Source organism: Uranotaenia lowii, chromosome 1 (genome assembly GCF_029784155.1).
Source record: "Uranotaenia lowii strain MFRU-FL chromosome 1, ASM2978415v1, whole genome shotgun sequence".
Taxonomy (NCBI): Eukaryota; Metazoa; Arthropoda; class Insecta; order Diptera; family Culicidae; genus Uranotaenia; species Uranotaenia lowii.
This window is the reverse complement of record NC_073691.1, coordinates 116,790,602-116,807,427: the sequence shown is the minus strand read 5'-3', so window position 1 is coordinate 116,807,427 and position 16,826 is coordinate 116,790,602. Positions and strand designations below refer to the sequence as shown.

The following is a 16,826-nucleotide window of genomic DNA, read 5'->3' as shown; positions in this document are numbered from 1 at the left end:
AGAATTTATTCAAATTTTTATTGTTTTGTTGGCATTATTTTAAATCAAAATATAACGTAATTCATAATCATCCGCTATATCTTGATTTTGTTAAAGATCTGATAATTTAAATCTGTTTCTTTAAGCTTTAATCAAAATATAACATAATTCATAAGCATCCGCTATATCTTGATTGTGATAAAGATCTGATAATTTAAATCTGTTTCTTTAAGCTCCGCCCTTAAAAAAAGAAGGGTTCCAAATAAATCGTACGCAAACAATCCAACTGATAAAATCTGGTTGGTTTTGCTTAATATGTTCTGGATTTATGCTAAAAACTGATTCTGTTATCATGGAGAATGGAGATCGTGATTTTTAATAATCATACCCATTTTTTTGTTCTCAAAAATCTTCTTGTATCAAATATTGTTCCAATGGTTGATAATTTTTGAAGCTTTACAATAAAATTTATATGGAACCCCCTCCTTTCTTCTCCTCTCTACACTGTGAAGCGTAAGGGTCTATAACAATTGTCGAAACATATCTCGTAACCGAGTACCTTCATATGCCATATTTGTTTCCATTTGTTGGCTTCGTTAGCATAAATTGAGAATTAATGCTAACAAAATTGTATTGGGTTCACCTCCCTCCTCCTATGTACCTACTCACTGAAAGGAGGATGGTGTGTCAGATAATCATATAATCATACCAAAATGATTTTCCATGTAAAGTTTTGTCCATTTCTCGGATTTTGTAAAAAAAAAGTTTAATGTAAGCTTTCCTCTTCCCTTCCTTTATTTCCAAATCTATCATCCCTCTGCAAGAAAGGAATTGTTTAACATTAAAAAAAATTCTCGTATTGAAATACCATCCCAAGCCAAATTTGGTTTTATTTGCGATGTAAATTCTCGAGTTATGCATAAACTTGAAAGGAAGTACCAACCCCCTTCCATTCGCCCCATTGAATGGAGGGGTGAGAACTTAATATTCATAGAAGTATTTTTTGTACTCAAAAATTTTTTGATACCAAATTATATTTCATTTGCTCGATTAATTCTTAAGTTATGCAAAAAAATGTATGGTAGCCCCTCTTTCCCCTTTATATTTTTTCGCTGAAAAAAGGGTGAGACTTCTATTTATAACAGAAACATTTCTCGTATCCAAATACCCTCACATGCCAAATATGGCTCAAATTTGCTCGATCAGATCTCCAGTTATACTGAAAATTGTAAGGGAAATCTCTTCTCCCCCTTTTCATCCACCTTTTGGAAGGATTGAGGAATACCAAATATTCAAAGAAGCATTTCTCGTACCCAAATATCGTTCCATGCCAAATTTGGTTCCATTTGCTGTTGTAGTTCTTGATTTATGCAATAAAAAATGTATGGAGCTTACCTCCCTCCCTCCCTCCTTCCCCCCCCGCTGGAAGAAGGAAGGGGTCTCAAACAATCATTAGAACATATCACGTTCTCAAATATCCACCCATGCCAAATTTGGTTCCATTTGCTTGATTAGTATGTGAGTTATGTAGAAATTATATAGAGGGCCTCTTCCCCCTTTATATCTCCCTACTGTAAAGAGGGAGGGGTCTCAAATAATCATAGAAATATTTTTCGTATCCAAATACCTTCCCATGCCAAATTTGGTTCCAATATCTTGATTAGTTTTCAAGTTGTAAGAAAAATTGTAAGGTAGCCCCCCCCTCCTCCCTTCCTATCACCCCACTGAAAGAAGGGAGGGGTACCTAATATTCATTGAAATATTCTCCGTTCCCAAATACTACCCCATGCCAAATTTGATACCATTTGCTTGATTGGTTCTCGAGTTCTGCAAACAATTGTCTTTTGTTTGGGAGGCCCCTCCCTCCCTTCCTGTTAGGGGGAGGGGTCCCAAACCATAATAGGAACCTTCCCCGGCCTCCAATACCCCCACCTGCCAAGTTTCACGTAAATCGGTTCAGTAGTTTCCGAGTCTATAGGGAACAGACAGACAGACAGAAATTCATTTTTATATATATAGATTTTTCGTGAAGCCTCAATATTTTTCTATAGACGGTGTTTTTTTTTCTATTTGAAGTTCCGTTGGAAATCATTGCATTGAGGTGTTGAGCAAGGTTTCAAAATCATGAAAAATTCATAATTTAACAGATTTTCAATCAGATTTGTCATTGTTACAGCTTACACAAAAAAAGCATAGTAAAACTACTAAATCCGTGGTTTAAATAAACAACAGGCAACCATATTTTTGAGTCAAATATGTTTTGTTGCTTATAATACCTTACGCATAGCTATTTTACCATGTACTCAATTTGGCTGAGCATAGTAAATTCGACTGCGTTTTAGTAAAATTGTCAATGAAATGATGCATGTTTTTACTTCGTGCCTAGTAAAATTGATATGTTTCATGATGAAACTAGTATGTGTTATGACAAAGATTAGTATACACGAGGAGCTTGATTCGAATAGTAAAATTACTATGCATGTTTGTTTGTTTGTTTGTTTATTTGCATGCATACATTATGACTTCATGTAAGACATTGATTGTATGTATTCACACTTCCGACACACGTCGGTCAATGTTAGTGTGTTCTTCCGATGCCCTTGAAAAATTATTTCAAAGTTATGAAACTTGAAAGCAGCTCAAAATTTGTTTGTTTACTCGCGGGTTTGTCGAAATTATGATGCATCATGACCATAGTATTTTCGACAACAAACATTGACAGTTATCGAAAACTACCAGGTACATAGTAATTTCAATAATGTTTCATGTGTACTTTTACAAAATTGATGTTATAATTTGCGTGGTTGAAAATACTATAACGCAGAAATGGTAAAATTATCATGACAACGTCTTTGGAAAAGCAAAGCAATTTTTTCCGTTTACCTACATTTTTTATTTACAAATTTTTACAGAGTTCATTAATTATATAAATTTTATTTACCTCTGGGATATGCTTTCTCAGGCTGAATCATGAAAATCTCATGACTTTGGTAAACATTCGTATTTTTGCAGCAAATTTATTCGATACTAGCTGATTTTACCCGGCCTTGCTCGGGTTCACATAAAATGTTTATCAAAATGAATCGTTTGACTTTTCGAAATTTTGGAAGTCATTATAAGAAATTTGGCCCAAGTTTGACCAAGTTAGTTTTGTTAGTCTTTTTAAAGTTTTTATTGAGAATATTCACTGTTCATCGTTTTCGTATTATCGAAAAATTTATAGTTATAAGATTTTAATTAATGGAAATTCATAAAAAAATCTGGTATGCTAATTCATCTTTTAATGAAAAACATTTTTTACAACCATCATTTCTTAGGAAGATTGAATAGATTTGGCCTAAAAGTTTTATCTTCAAAAGATTAAATTGCTTTTTTTTTATCTTTTCCATCCCCTATCTAATGAAAATATCCGTTGAAGATTATCCCACTTTTCAATATGGATGATCTCCCTGTAAAATGGTATATTTAAGTTTCATTTGCTTTGAATTAAAAAAAAAACTCCGAACTTTGTTGAAGCATGTTGTAAACTCACTTTGCATGTTTTCAATTGCATGTGTGATTTTTTTCGCTTTTCAATTTCGCACTGTTTTATTATTAGTTTACCTTAAATTTGGAAAGTTCTACTAATAGCCTTTTGAAGTTATCGAAAACAAATCATCTCGAAAACACCATTTTTATATTATGAAAAAGGTTTTTTTATAGTTCTGTTTTTTTTTCATGGGCACAAACATCCCATTAATGGATGGTAGAATCGTCCACATTGATCATCAATGATAACTCAAAAGTAAGAAATTGGTCAGTGAAATCGAATTGTATAAAACTCTATACCTCAAATTTTATTATCTAATCAATTTTCTAATCCCCTATTAAAATCCCAATTGAAGCGTTAAAATCGCAGCCTTGAGCTTATAACTGTGAATCTAAAAAAATTTCTTTCTCTATGAGAATTTCCAAAAATATAAAAATGGTTGACCCTCAAAGCCCCCCAGCGGCGGTAAAGAGCACTTTGAAAGCCACTACTATTCTAGTCAATATATTCCTAACAGGCTAGTTGTATTTTTCAATCAAAATGTAGGCTTATAATTGTATCCAAATATCTCGTACCGGTAGCACGTGCTTTGAACAGTAGAAGGTACAAAAACACCCGCCTAAATTTTCACTTTCAATTTTTTAATGCTCAGTAAGCTTTGATTTGCCTTCCAGTACATGTGAGCTATGGATGGTCGTTTCTAATACCCGGCCCATGCATGGTGATGGTGAAAATAATCCCGCCAACGAAACGAACGGAAACGGAAATCGGTTCACAAAATGGGTGCCATGACTTTTTGTTCGTGGGAATAAAACCGATGTTGTATGGACGACCCCCTTCAAAAGGGGTCATCCGAAAATCTAAAAACATTTTTCATCATTCCTGGTCCTAATGAGCACCCATGCCAAATTTCAGCTCTCTAGCTCTTAAGGCGGCTTTGCCTATTGAAGACAAACATACAAACGAACAAACGGAAATTACTTTTTATATATATAGATAGACTAGCTGATCCCATACGAACTCCGTTTCGTTTTCAACTTGGAATATGTTAAGAACAGTTTGTAAGAAAGTCAATTGCCAAGCATTTTCCAGATGCACTTCTGAATTCATCGTTAAGTAATAATTGCAAAAATATTGGTCGATCACTTTGTCTGTCGTCTGCTTCTAAATTTGAAATCAGAAATCCTTTGACCGTGCCAAAAAAAAACCAAGTGTATAAATTTCGACTCGATCATTGCATAACAACGCAATTATTGCCAAAAAGCTAAACCCCTTTCGGGGGCTCTGATACAATCTTTGATGACTGAAATCGATTGCCCTTCCCTCAAAACTCCCGTGTGCAAATTTTCAAAGCATTTAATTGTATAATAACGTCAATATTGCTAAAACAGTGAAAAATTAATTTATACGGACAACCCCTTTCGTCGAGCCCTGGCAAAGCATTTGACATCTGAAATCAGTTGCTCGTCCCTGAAAACTACCGTGTGCAAATTTTCATCCCAATCCGATGGAAAATAACGACGATATTGCAAAAATATTGAAAGGTTTATATGGAAGATCCCCTTTGCCGGCCCCTTACACTGAATTTAATACCTGAAATCCATTGCTCATCTCTCAAAACTCTCGTGTACCGATTTTCGTCTGAATCCGATGTATAATAACGACAATATCGCATCAACAGTGAATAGTTAATATGGATGACCCCTTTGGCCGACCCCTGATTTTAGTTTGCAAAAGGGAAATCAGTTGTTTGTCCTTAATAACTCCTATGTGTAAATTTTCACCCCAATCCGATGAATAATAACGTCAATATCGCAAAAACAGCGAACAGTTAATATGGACGACCCCTTTGGCTGACCCCTTACACAAAATTTTACACCTGAAATCGATTGCTCATCTTTCAAAACACTCATGTGCAAATTTTCAACACGATCCGACGAAAAATAACGTCAATATCGCGGAAACAATATTTGTCTTGTATAGACGACCCCCTTCAGAAGGGGTCATTCAAAAATCTGAAAACATTTTTCATCCTTCCTGGTCCTAATGAGCATCCTTGCCAAATTTCAGCTCTCTAGCCCTTAAGACGGCTGAGTCTATAGAGGACAAACAAACAAACAAACAAACAAACATACAGAAATTGCTTTTTATATATATAGATTTAAGTCGGAATTTCAACTCCCAAAGTTTAAACCTGTTAAACTGTTGTTGTTGTTTTTTCCCAAAGTTAATATGTACTTAAATTTAAAACACTTCCGTTGCTGCCGTTAAGGAAACAGTAAGGATCGGAAGGGATTGAGATGGAAAAGTTGCACACGGTTACGAAGACCATTTCCTGTCTTCTCCTCCCAAGAGCCCGTAGCTTAGACAAGATTTATCACGCTTATCACGCGTTACTTTTGTTGATGTTTCGTTTCTTGGGACGTCCGTGCAGTTTAATTTTAGAGGTTTGGTTTAAGAAGCACATTAAGATCACACCCCTCCACTAGTCATACTATCTTTGTACGGTATGGTTTCGTAAGAGTGGATGGACCCTACTGTGCTGAGTTCCGTTAATGTGATGATTGTTTCGAGTTAAGGGGCCGTTCACTAATTACGTAAGCACGATTTTGGAAATTTTCAACCCTCCCTTCCCCCCTGGTAAGACAAAGTAAGATTTTTCAAAACCCCCCTCCCCCCCTAGTAAGATCTTACGTTTATTATTCTTTGAGAAATTTACACGTTTTTTCAGAAAAAGCTTGAAAATATTAAAAATGTGACTGCAAAGCACAGCACTTTTTAAGTAAAATTTAAAAAACTGTATTTGAAAAGCACAATCTATACAAAACATCAGAGGAAATGCTATAACTATTAAAGAAAATATTCTTCAAGGCGTAGCATGTTTGGGGAAACAATAATTTTCAATAAATTTCCACAATCAAATAAACAATATAAAATTAGACTTCCGATTTTAAAAAGAGAGATCAGGTAAGCACAAGGTATTTTTTGCCTGAAAATCATAAAAATCTAAAAAAAACCATTCTATACTACTAGAGATGGGGCAAAATTTTTTAACAACAATCACGTTGTCAACTAACCTTAAAGCTCAGACTCATCCAGCGGTAAGCGATATAGTTTTAGGATTTTTTGGTAAATCTTTTGTAAAATTTAGAGTTGATAGTGTCTATCACTATAATTACTGTCTACAAATTCATTATTTGAAGCGCCTTAAATGTATGTTTAAAGATTTTTTCTGGATTAAGTCATTTTAAAAATATGATGGTTTGAATTGGTTTTCTATAAATTTTATGGAACTTGCAATTTTTTTCAATAATTCAAAGACATTAAAAGATAAATAACATAACATCAAAATTAACCAAATAATAGGTAGGGAGTAAAAAAACCTGAGTAATATGGTTTCGTATGGCTGTGGGTGTGATGAATTTTTAAGGTAATATTTCTTACGTAAGATTTTTGGAAACCCCCTATTGGTAAGAGATAGTAAGCAAATGTGAACAAATATTGATGAACTTAAATTGATTTTCGATTTTTTTTTATTTCAAAAAAAGGTCAACGAAGAACCTCTTCATTGGGCCTACCAAATATACGTAATAGTTTACACAATCGAATCAAAATCATCAACAGTCGATTCGTCTTTAAAAAAAAAAATCAGAGTTCTAAAGTCAGGGTTAAGTGCATAGCAATTTTAATCAAAAAAACCTTCAAATATTTGTTTGGTAAAAAAAAGTTATTAAAAAAATGTAGTTAGTTTCAATTGATTTTTAATTTTTTATATATAAAATAATTTATCAGCCAAGTTTTATGAACATAAGCAAATTATTCAGAAAAACATTGGTTTTTAAAAAGAAAATATCTTAATGATTTTTCATTTTTTCTTATATTTTCGTTCACAAGATATGACATTGGAAACCAAACACTTTTTTTTGCCTTAAATGAATCTTTAAATCAGCCAAAGATAAGCTGACATAGTGAAATCTCATTATTCAGGGTGGCCAGCGAGTTTCCATTTTCAAATTCCCGGTTTTCCCGGTTTTTGGATTGACACTTTATGATCCTCCCGGTTTTAAAATACACAAATGAATATGTTTATCAGTGTTTTTGTTTAACCAAAATAAGATTTTTTTTTTAAATGTAAACGTAAATATGGGAGAGGACTTAAAAATTCTAGCTATTCAAACATCAAATTCAAAGGTTATTCAGATAACGATGTTGTTTTTTGGGATTTCCACCGAAAATAGTTTAAGCGGCTTTAAATGCAAAGAAGTAGGAAAATAATTGGGGCCCTTAGGATCGGATGGATGGGGTGTCAAAATTATCAGTTCTGAGTTAAGTACATATACCAATTCTTCATATCTAAATCTATATCTGGTTCAACTTATATTTTTTTAATATTTTGTCAACACTTTTCGATTGACTTAAAACGATGATGTTACAATTTAAAATTCGTTTATCGCATACTGAATTTAACTATTGAGCTCTGGTTTCTAAATTCTGTAATTTGAAATATAATCATCAACGATGGATTTCGGGTGAATTACGGATCTAAACTTAATGAATTGATTGACATTCTAATTTAAATTTGTTTCGTCAATGTTGAAAACAGAATCCGCTGTATTTTATTCCTCTAAAATATTCTGAAATTTTGTATCGATTCTCGTTTTAAATACCGAGTAAGGTTTTTAATTGTATATATATTTTTTTTTTTAGAGTCTGAGTTCTGGGTGCTTGATTCGGACATGCCATTTTAAAACATTGCGGATCAAATACGAGATATCTTGATTTTTCGCTCGCCGCAAGTGTGCTACAGCATAACTCAAAAGTTCTTTATTTTATCATTAAACTTTCTTTCATAAAATTGAACATAAAACTTGCCGTTACTCAAAGTAGTGAAATTTATGGAAGTTGGTTCAATGATTTCAAAGATATAGAGTGTCGAATTTCGGTGCCTATGGTGTTAAATATTAAGGTTGCCAAAGTTTATTGTGTGTTTATGTGAAATAATATTAAGACTTTCTGTGATTAAACCCGAAAATTCTGCGATGGTTCTCTGTGATGCTTTTTCCATTAATTTTATTGAAAACTCATGACAAACTGGTTGTTTTCTACAGTTTGCCTGGAAAACCAAAATTAAAAGCAATCTTTCCGGATACGAATGCCAAAAAGTTGGTAAAATGTCCTAAACAAAAATTTTTTTATCTTATTACATTTCATCCTATTAAAAGTTAGGAATCCAAATTTTTTATTGCCATGAAATTCTAAATTTTTAGGTTAAAAATGGCCAAAATTTTAAAATGAATTCTGTGATAACTTAAAAATAATCATTTTTTTAAATCATTTTTGACAAGTACCACAAACCAGAAAATGTTGATACAATTAGAGTTTTTTTGTTATAACTTGAAGTATGATTATGATAAAAATGTGTACTGATTATTGTGAGTTTTGATACAATGTTCCATTCATAACCCAAATTCAAAACAGTCAAAATTAAGAAAACTCACAAAAAAAAAATTCAAAATATTTTTGAACTGGACCACTTCTGAGTACTAAAATGAATGCCCTGAGCTCAAAAATCACAATTTTTCATTTCCGACAATTCCGATGTTTTCAACATTTCTCCGATGGAATGTAGATTCCGATTTTATACCGCTTTTGAGAAAAAAAATATGATGATACCAGTGAACTTTAGAATGAGGTTTATTGAGGGGAAAAATGATCCATAAAAAATTTTCCCGGTTTTGATTTCAAATTCCCGGTATTTTCCCGGTTTTCCCGGTTCAATTTTCAATTCCCGGTTTTTTCCCGGTTTTCCCGGTTCGCTGGCCACCCTGTCATTATTGTAACCGGAATTGTCACGATCTTTGTTCAAAAATGTCCTTTATCTTGCCTTTCAGCTCAATTTTCAGACACCATGAATAGCTTGTGAACATTTCTAAAATGATATAATTTATGAAAATCGGTACAGTAGTTTTGAAGATACAGCCAAAATAATAATCCGGGCCAGTATGACTTTAACCAGCTAGTTTTCCATTTTTTAACCTTAAAGGAAGGTTGAATATGAAGTTGAGGTTAATGCTCAGAATTCATTGATTTCATTAAAACAAATATGTCCTCTAGTCCACAGGTGGCATGTGATCGATTCTCATCTCGGTACTGGATGTTAAATGTTAATATTAAGTTTTCCAAGTATATTCAGTCTGTAAGCGTAAATTGAGTAAGATTGAATAGGTAATTTAAAAAAAAAAACTTTCTACAAGATTACAACATTATTGAGATGCAACCTTTTTAAAAAGAGATCTTCAGCTTGAGTTTCGAATTGCATTTTAAAGATGGTATTAAGCGTTTGTGTTTGGGTTCACAACCTGATAAGCAAAGTTTGTCTAAGGTGAGATCTATTTTTATTTTAGCAAGAAAGTTCACGAACAATGAGCGATCCAAATTTCGTGAATTTTTGGAAGCCAATCCCCGTGAACATCAATTCACATTGGACGACACGCAGTATCATGCGGTGTGTGCTGCTTTGGGCTGGAAGGCTAAATTCACGAAGAACGGTACGTATGTTAACGTCCTCAACGTGAACCGCCTGCTGGAGGAGCACAAAACCGCAATGACGACCAACGCAACGACCAACGAAACGACCAACGAAAACGATCAACGCTCATGCCCATGCTCGATCTGCACAGATCTGCGGAGGTTTTCGGGAAACCGGCAGTATCGTTTCAATGAGCATCCGTATGAAAAAGCTGACACCTCAATTACGATACCAAAACAGGAAATTCAGCAGTATCTGGTTTTGAGTGATCGTGGCCATCCGAAGCTGGCAGTAGGGTACTCCGGCGTGATAACGAAAGCCTTTCGTGGGAGTACGTTATCTTGCGTCAATATAGCCGTGCGGGATTCGTATTATGTGGTTGCAGGAGGATACATCCTCATAAGGGCGTACTGCATAATGGGTACGGAAGAGCCCTGCAATCTCTTCAAAATTCATTATTACCCGGAGGAAAACAGGTATGAAGCCCCTAGCATCGACCATGTGCGTGCTCGGCATAAATCCCGAGTCGTTTGATGGTGATAGAGAAAAAAAAAAGATGGGAATGATTAAATGCGAAATACATGGTGTGTTTCAATAGAAGGTCCAGCAATTGGTCGACGGAGCTCGATATGTACGATCGTGTGAGCCGATTATATCACGTTCACCGTGTTATAATTGGCTACCGCGCCGTTGTACTGTATCTTTTCGAAACATTCGTGATATTTACGGCTTATATTCTTCCTTTCTGTGATATCTTATGTTCCTCTAAAACTTCCATAACGAAAATTTGATAATTTTTCAGATATGAAGTTTTTCGAACGAACCGACCACTTAAGCACTGCTTAGAGTCTGTTAAATACCCACAAGTGAAGTGGGACAACAGGAAGGCGTTGAAGGAAAAGCTTCAGACCACCATGCCAACCACTTTGGCAAACCAGCTGGTGCTTGACGAGTGGAGCAGGCCCTCTGATCCTTCGGGACCCTCCAACGTGACCTCCTGGCCAGTCTCTATCGCTGCTCTCAACAACATGAGGCAGGAGGCAATTAATGCTCCCAGAACCGAAAATTCTGTGCTGGCTGAACTGCACGCTATGTGGAGGAGTGATCAAAACGCCCCGGTCAAATTGAGAAAGCGGAAAAACGACAAAGAGGAGCAAAAACCTGACTTCAGGTTATTTTATCAATCTGTTTTCATCATGTATTATGTATTAAAATTTTCCCTACACCTACAGATTTTTCCACCAACTCTCGTTAGGACCATTCAGAGTGATTCTTGTTGCTCTGGATCAGCTGGATGTCCTCCACAACGAGCGACAGGTCTTTGAAAAATTGAGGGTGAAACCACCACGATTCGCCATCCAAACCGACGCAACCGGAAGCATCATTAACAAATTCAAAGAAATTAGCTCCGATAAGCGTATATTTTTGTACGCTTTGGTAAAAAACATAAAATTGGGCGACGATAAAGTGGGTACGGCGCATACCTTTGGGCAGATGGTGACAAATAGCCACACCTGGCAAAACATTTTCTCATACTACATGGAAATAAAATTGCTGTTCCAGAGTGAATATAATTACTGGCCCCCGTTTCAGGGTAGGTTGATGAGATAACTTTTAATAACGGCGATGGCGAGTAATCTATTTGTTATATCGTATATTACAGCTATCGTCACAGACTTTTGCTGGGCGCAGATAAACGCCATCCTGTTCATCAGCAACCTGTCGCCAACGGAGTACCTGAAGCTCATGTATGAGTATGCAACCGGGAATGACCAGCAGGTGTTTCATTACGTTGACGAAACTTTGGTTATGGTTTTTCTATGCGTGGTCCACTTAAGCAAAAATTTTCTCCGTGACATCAACGTGTTGAGGAAAGAAATGGTATGTATAAACTAATGATGATTATATTTTTGGAATTAAACTATATGTTTCACCACAGGATTTAACCGTTGCGAAAATCGTCTTTTCGGAGATAGTACGCGCAAAGGAATACAGCGACGTGAAAAAAACGTTTGCAAAGCTTTGCGATTACTTGCTGTGCGAAGACGAGGAAGAAAAACGACTTATACTCTTCGACAACTCGCTTGCCGAAGAAGTTGAGCGTATATCTGTTACAATTCAACAAGACTCTACGTTCAAAGACGATTCCGTCATATACAAAAATTCGCCTTTTTATCGCGATCTGGTGGCTATTTTAGACGAAAAGTCGAATGCAAATAATCAAAAAACGGATGCTATGGATTTTTTGCAAATTTTTTTGAAGCGGTATTTGGCGTATTTGCCGATGTGGTCGGCAATATGTCACCGCCCCCGCTCGGAATCTCTGAAAGACTGTGTCTTTGAATCCAACCACCGATTTTCCACAGCTGTTGTCGAAGGACTGTGGAGCCGGTACAAGAACGATGTGCGAACTCGAAGGGTAAGTGTAAACGTATGAAAGGAACATAAGCTTTTTCATGGATTGGCTTACAAATTGTTCTTTCGCGTCCTACAGGTAAATCTGGGCGGGATGCCACTGCCAGTCGATAGGGCAATTCGCTTTTTGAAAGATCAGGCTCTCGGCGACATTGTTCGCTATCAATCCAATGTGGGCAAGACGCGTCTGGCTGCACGGCCCGGAACATTCAAGCGGGTACAACATGTACCTAAGCCCATGACTTTATACGTCAATCCTGGACGAAGCGTCACCTCACTCCAGAGCGAATTCACTGAGCAACAATCCCGAGCAGCTACCGCTGTTTGGAAGCGCCAGGGTCGACCAGAGGCATCCCCAACAACGTCTCAGGCAGGCAAGCAGCTGAGAGTTCGGCGTCTATTCGAACAAAAATGGGACGATCTATACGAGGATTCGGAAGATGATGCGGATACGCACTGATCTTCGCATCACCATCAAGATCAATTGCCATTTTTACTATCTATTTATTTGCTTACATTGTATTGGCTCTTCTCCAGAAGGTAATCGGCAAAATATCCAAAAGTTTTAGCTTTGTTGAATTACAATAATGTTTTTTTTTCAGCAATCCAGCACTGGACAGGACACTGAACTAACTATTACTTTTGATTGTGATTTTTAAACAATTATTATAATTGTTTGATAATCATTCGATCTATCATAACAATCATTGCAAGGTTTTATTTTTTATTTATTTAGTATCCCGTCTCACGACATAACGTGATGAACATAATTCCTTCAATCCGATCAATTCATGGGTACCCTTTACCGATTTCTCGCCAAATCCCACATTCGCCAGGTCCCGCTCCATTTGGTCTAACCGCCTCGCTCGTTACGCCCCTGCTCATCTCATCTGGTGCCAACCGGACACCTGTTGTTTTTTTTTTTTGTGATGGTCCCTTAGGCCCATTTGGGTCTTTCCTCCACCCCATACGCTTCTTTAGAAGCGAGAGGGACATTTTACCTTAGGATATTTAAATTTAACTTTTATTTTCATATTCATTTCATATCTGATTTTTTCAGATCTTCATCACTTTAGTAGGACAGCCGGTCGGCATTCTCGCAACATATGCTGCCCAGCGTATCCGTAGAATTTTCGCCTCCTCTTGGAGGTGGTGTCGAGCCATCTCGTGGTTCATCCTTTGCATGCACACTTTTTTTTAGTTGGTAACCACAGGTGGTAAATCCCGGTTTACGGATTGTATTCCAAGGCACGGCGAGCCACCGCGCCCCCCCCCCCCCCCGTTTGCTACTCTGGGTCCATGGGTACAATGGGAAGACTCATGATATACTCCGTGTATATCCCCTACTCCCTAAACTACACCTGGGGCCGCAGACCTGGTTCCCACCTCAAACTGTTTAGTACACTATGCTTCAATAGTGGGAGGTCTATTCGCGCTAATGCGCTCCAAGGCAATACTCATCAACGAGACCACTTTCAGCAAAACCTCTCATCCTTACGACTTGACGCCTGAACTCTCCTCTAACGACTTGAGAACCGACATCTCCTCGCAATGACTCGAGATTCCCACACAAACCTCTCCTCTTCGCGACTTGAGGCCTGATCTCTCCTCTAACGACTTGAGATCCGACCCCTCCTCGCATCGACTCGAGGTTTACCTCTCCTCTACACGATTCAAGGCTCGATCTCTCCTCTAACGGCTTGAGATCTGACCTCTCCTCGTAATGACTCGAGGTGACCACTTGTACCCCTCCTCTTGTTGGTAAGGGGCCTGATCCCTCCTCTTACGACTCGGGACCCGACCTCTTATCATAAAGACTCGGGGTTGACGACACAAACCTCTCCGCCTGAAGGTTTGAGGCCTGACCTCTCCTCTAACGACTCGAAGCCCGACCCCTTATCTTCAGGGTTCGAAGTTTGCCACCTTGCACGTGGTGTGCCAAATCGAGAGCAGCTTATCCTAGACTCGCGCCTATCACGGCACACATTCGGGACTTGGAACGCTACGACTCGGATGTTTCCTGACGGTGACGACATCCTACACCGACTCGAGAGGCTCGCCCGGCGTCGAGAGCCTCTCTACCCGTGGGTATCCCCCGACAGTGATTAACCCTCTTCCCTCGAGATCCGCTACGAGGAAGGTAAAGTCTTATCCCCGCAGTTTCCCTCTTAGGAAGCGGCACAACTCGGATACCCCCCGACATTGGGGTATCCCCTACACACGTTCGCGGCGCACCCCTGACCTCCGCTACGCAGAAGATGATGCCTTATCTCTGTAGCTTCGACCAGGGGATCGGACGCACACTACTCAGATGCTCCCCGCCGATGGAGTCATTCTACACCGTTCGCGGACTGCCGTTGGTTCCAGCTCCTCTGCAGGGCAGTCATGATCCGGGTGACCGCATGCCAAGTGTTGGAATCCGCACACATCCTCTGTACAACATTATCTGCTGTCGTGTCAGGCCCACAGGCGGCAAACCTCGGACAGAGAAACACCACATGTTCGGGTGTCTCCTCTTCATCACCACAATCTGGGCAATATGGCGAAGCCACATGTCCAAACCGGTAGTGGTACTTCATGAAGCATCCATGACCAGTCAGGAATTGCGTCATATAGAAGTCCACTTCTTCCGATCCAGCTCCCGATGTGCGGGATCAGACGATGGGTCCACCTTCCTCTCGTTGAGCTGTCCCACAGCTGCTGCCAGTTGGACATCGAGTCCTCATTGGCGAGATCTCGAACGTTGGGCGTGTCTTTGTTGTCGTAGCAATAGACATCCTCCTCAAGCAAAACCGAGATGGGCATAACACCCGCTACTACACAGGCGGCTTCGGACGACATGGTCCGGTATCCGCTGATAACCCGCAGGTTCATCAGCCGCTGAACGCTGCTAAGTCGCTGCAGGTTACGGCTTCCTCCCAAGGCCTGCCTCCAGGTCGCTGCTCCGTACCGCAAGATCGAAGTGGTCACACTTGCCAGGATCCGCCTTTTGCTGCTTTGGATGGCCGAGGAGTTCGGCATCATTCGTGTGAGTGCGGCCGTGGCCATTGCCGCTCTCTTGCACACGTATTCGACATGGCTCGTGAAGCTGAGCCTGTCGTCAATCATCACCCCTAGGTACTTGATTGCGCGTTTGGACACGATATTGCACGGTCCAACGGCAATGGTACCTGTTTGGAGTGATTTCAGGTTGGTGATAAGCACCATCTCGGTTTTGTGCTGGGCTAGACGCAGGCACTTGGAGTGCATCCAGCGTTCCACTGCCTGGATAGCTACCGTGGCCAGTAGCTCAACCTCCGCTGTTGAGGAGCCCCTCGCCAAGAGGACTACATCATCTGCAAATCCTACGAGTTCGGCTCCCGATGGGAGGCTCGTTCGTAGGAGTTCGTTGTAAGTAATGTTCCACAGAACCGGGCCGAGTATTGACCCCTGTGGAACACCCGCCGAAACCTCTTGTGTTCGCAAACTCTCGCCGGTCATATACTGCAGTTGGCGATTGTGGAAGTAACTTTCCACAAGCCTATACAGATATGCCGGGATCCTCATTTGGATGAGCGACGACGCAATCGCTGTCCAACGGACACTGTTGAAGGCGTTCTTCACATCCAGAGTGACAACCGCGCAAAAGCGGAGCCCTCTCCTCTTGGTCAGCCTGGCTCTGTCCGCTACCTCGATGACCGAGCGGATGGCATCTACGGTGCTGCGACCTCGACGGAAACCAAACTGTTTCCCCGAGAGTCCGCCCTCACTTTCCGTGTATCTCTGAAGTCGGTTCTGAATCACCTTCTCCAGGACCTTACCCGCTGTATCCAGTAGACAGATCGGCCGATATGCCGATGGGTCTCCTGGACGCTTACCCGGCTTTGGCAGAAGAACAAGTTTCTGCCGTTTCCACGTGTCAGGAAACACCCGTTCCGTCACGTATCGTTTCAACGATGTTCGGAACATATCGGGGAATTCCCTGATCGCGGCCTTCACCCGTCCGGTCCGGGGGCCTTCCTCGGTTGGAGAGACTTGGCGATCTCGCGAAGTTCTTCCACTGGTCTCTAATACTCCGAGTGTACGCAGGTCCTCCTCGAGGAATATTCATATCTCGTGCCCGTAGAGGAAAATCGGTCATGCGTCATGTACAGGTTACACTTCTTGCGAGAGGCAAGTCTTTACGATCGCAGTTGCTTGTGGAGTCCGTAGTAGGCACGACTTCAGCTGATCATTTGCTGAGGTACGCGCGAAATAATTTTGAAATTAATTTTACGGTATTTTTTAAGTAAACCAAACTTTTGCTGCATGTCATCGATTCTATGTGTGACCTGTAGTCAATTTGTATACTTCATTTTTACAGAACTCACATATGAATTTCACGTAAAGTTCAAG

At 39.3% G+C, this 16,826-nt stretch overlaps 1 protein-coding gene across 1 annotated transcript; it reads left to right on the top strand.

The window, feature by feature from the left end:
• The first annotated feature begins 11,362 nt into the window (after positions 1-11,362).
• LOC129737857 (uncharacterized) lies at positions 11,363-13,160 on the top strand. Its single transcript, XM_055729020.1, has 5 exons — positions 11,363-11,631; positions 11,701-11,918; positions 11,977-12,456; positions 12,532-12,992; positions 13,055-13,160. The coding sequence occupies exons 1-4, from the start codon at positions 11,532-11,534 to the stop codon at positions 12,910-12,912; spliced, it is 1,179 nt and encodes a 392-aa protein (XP_055584995.1). The 5' UTR covers positions 11,363-11,531; the 3' UTR covers positions 12,913-12,992; positions 13,055-13,160.
• Positions 13,161-16,826: the final 3,666 nt, after the last annotated feature.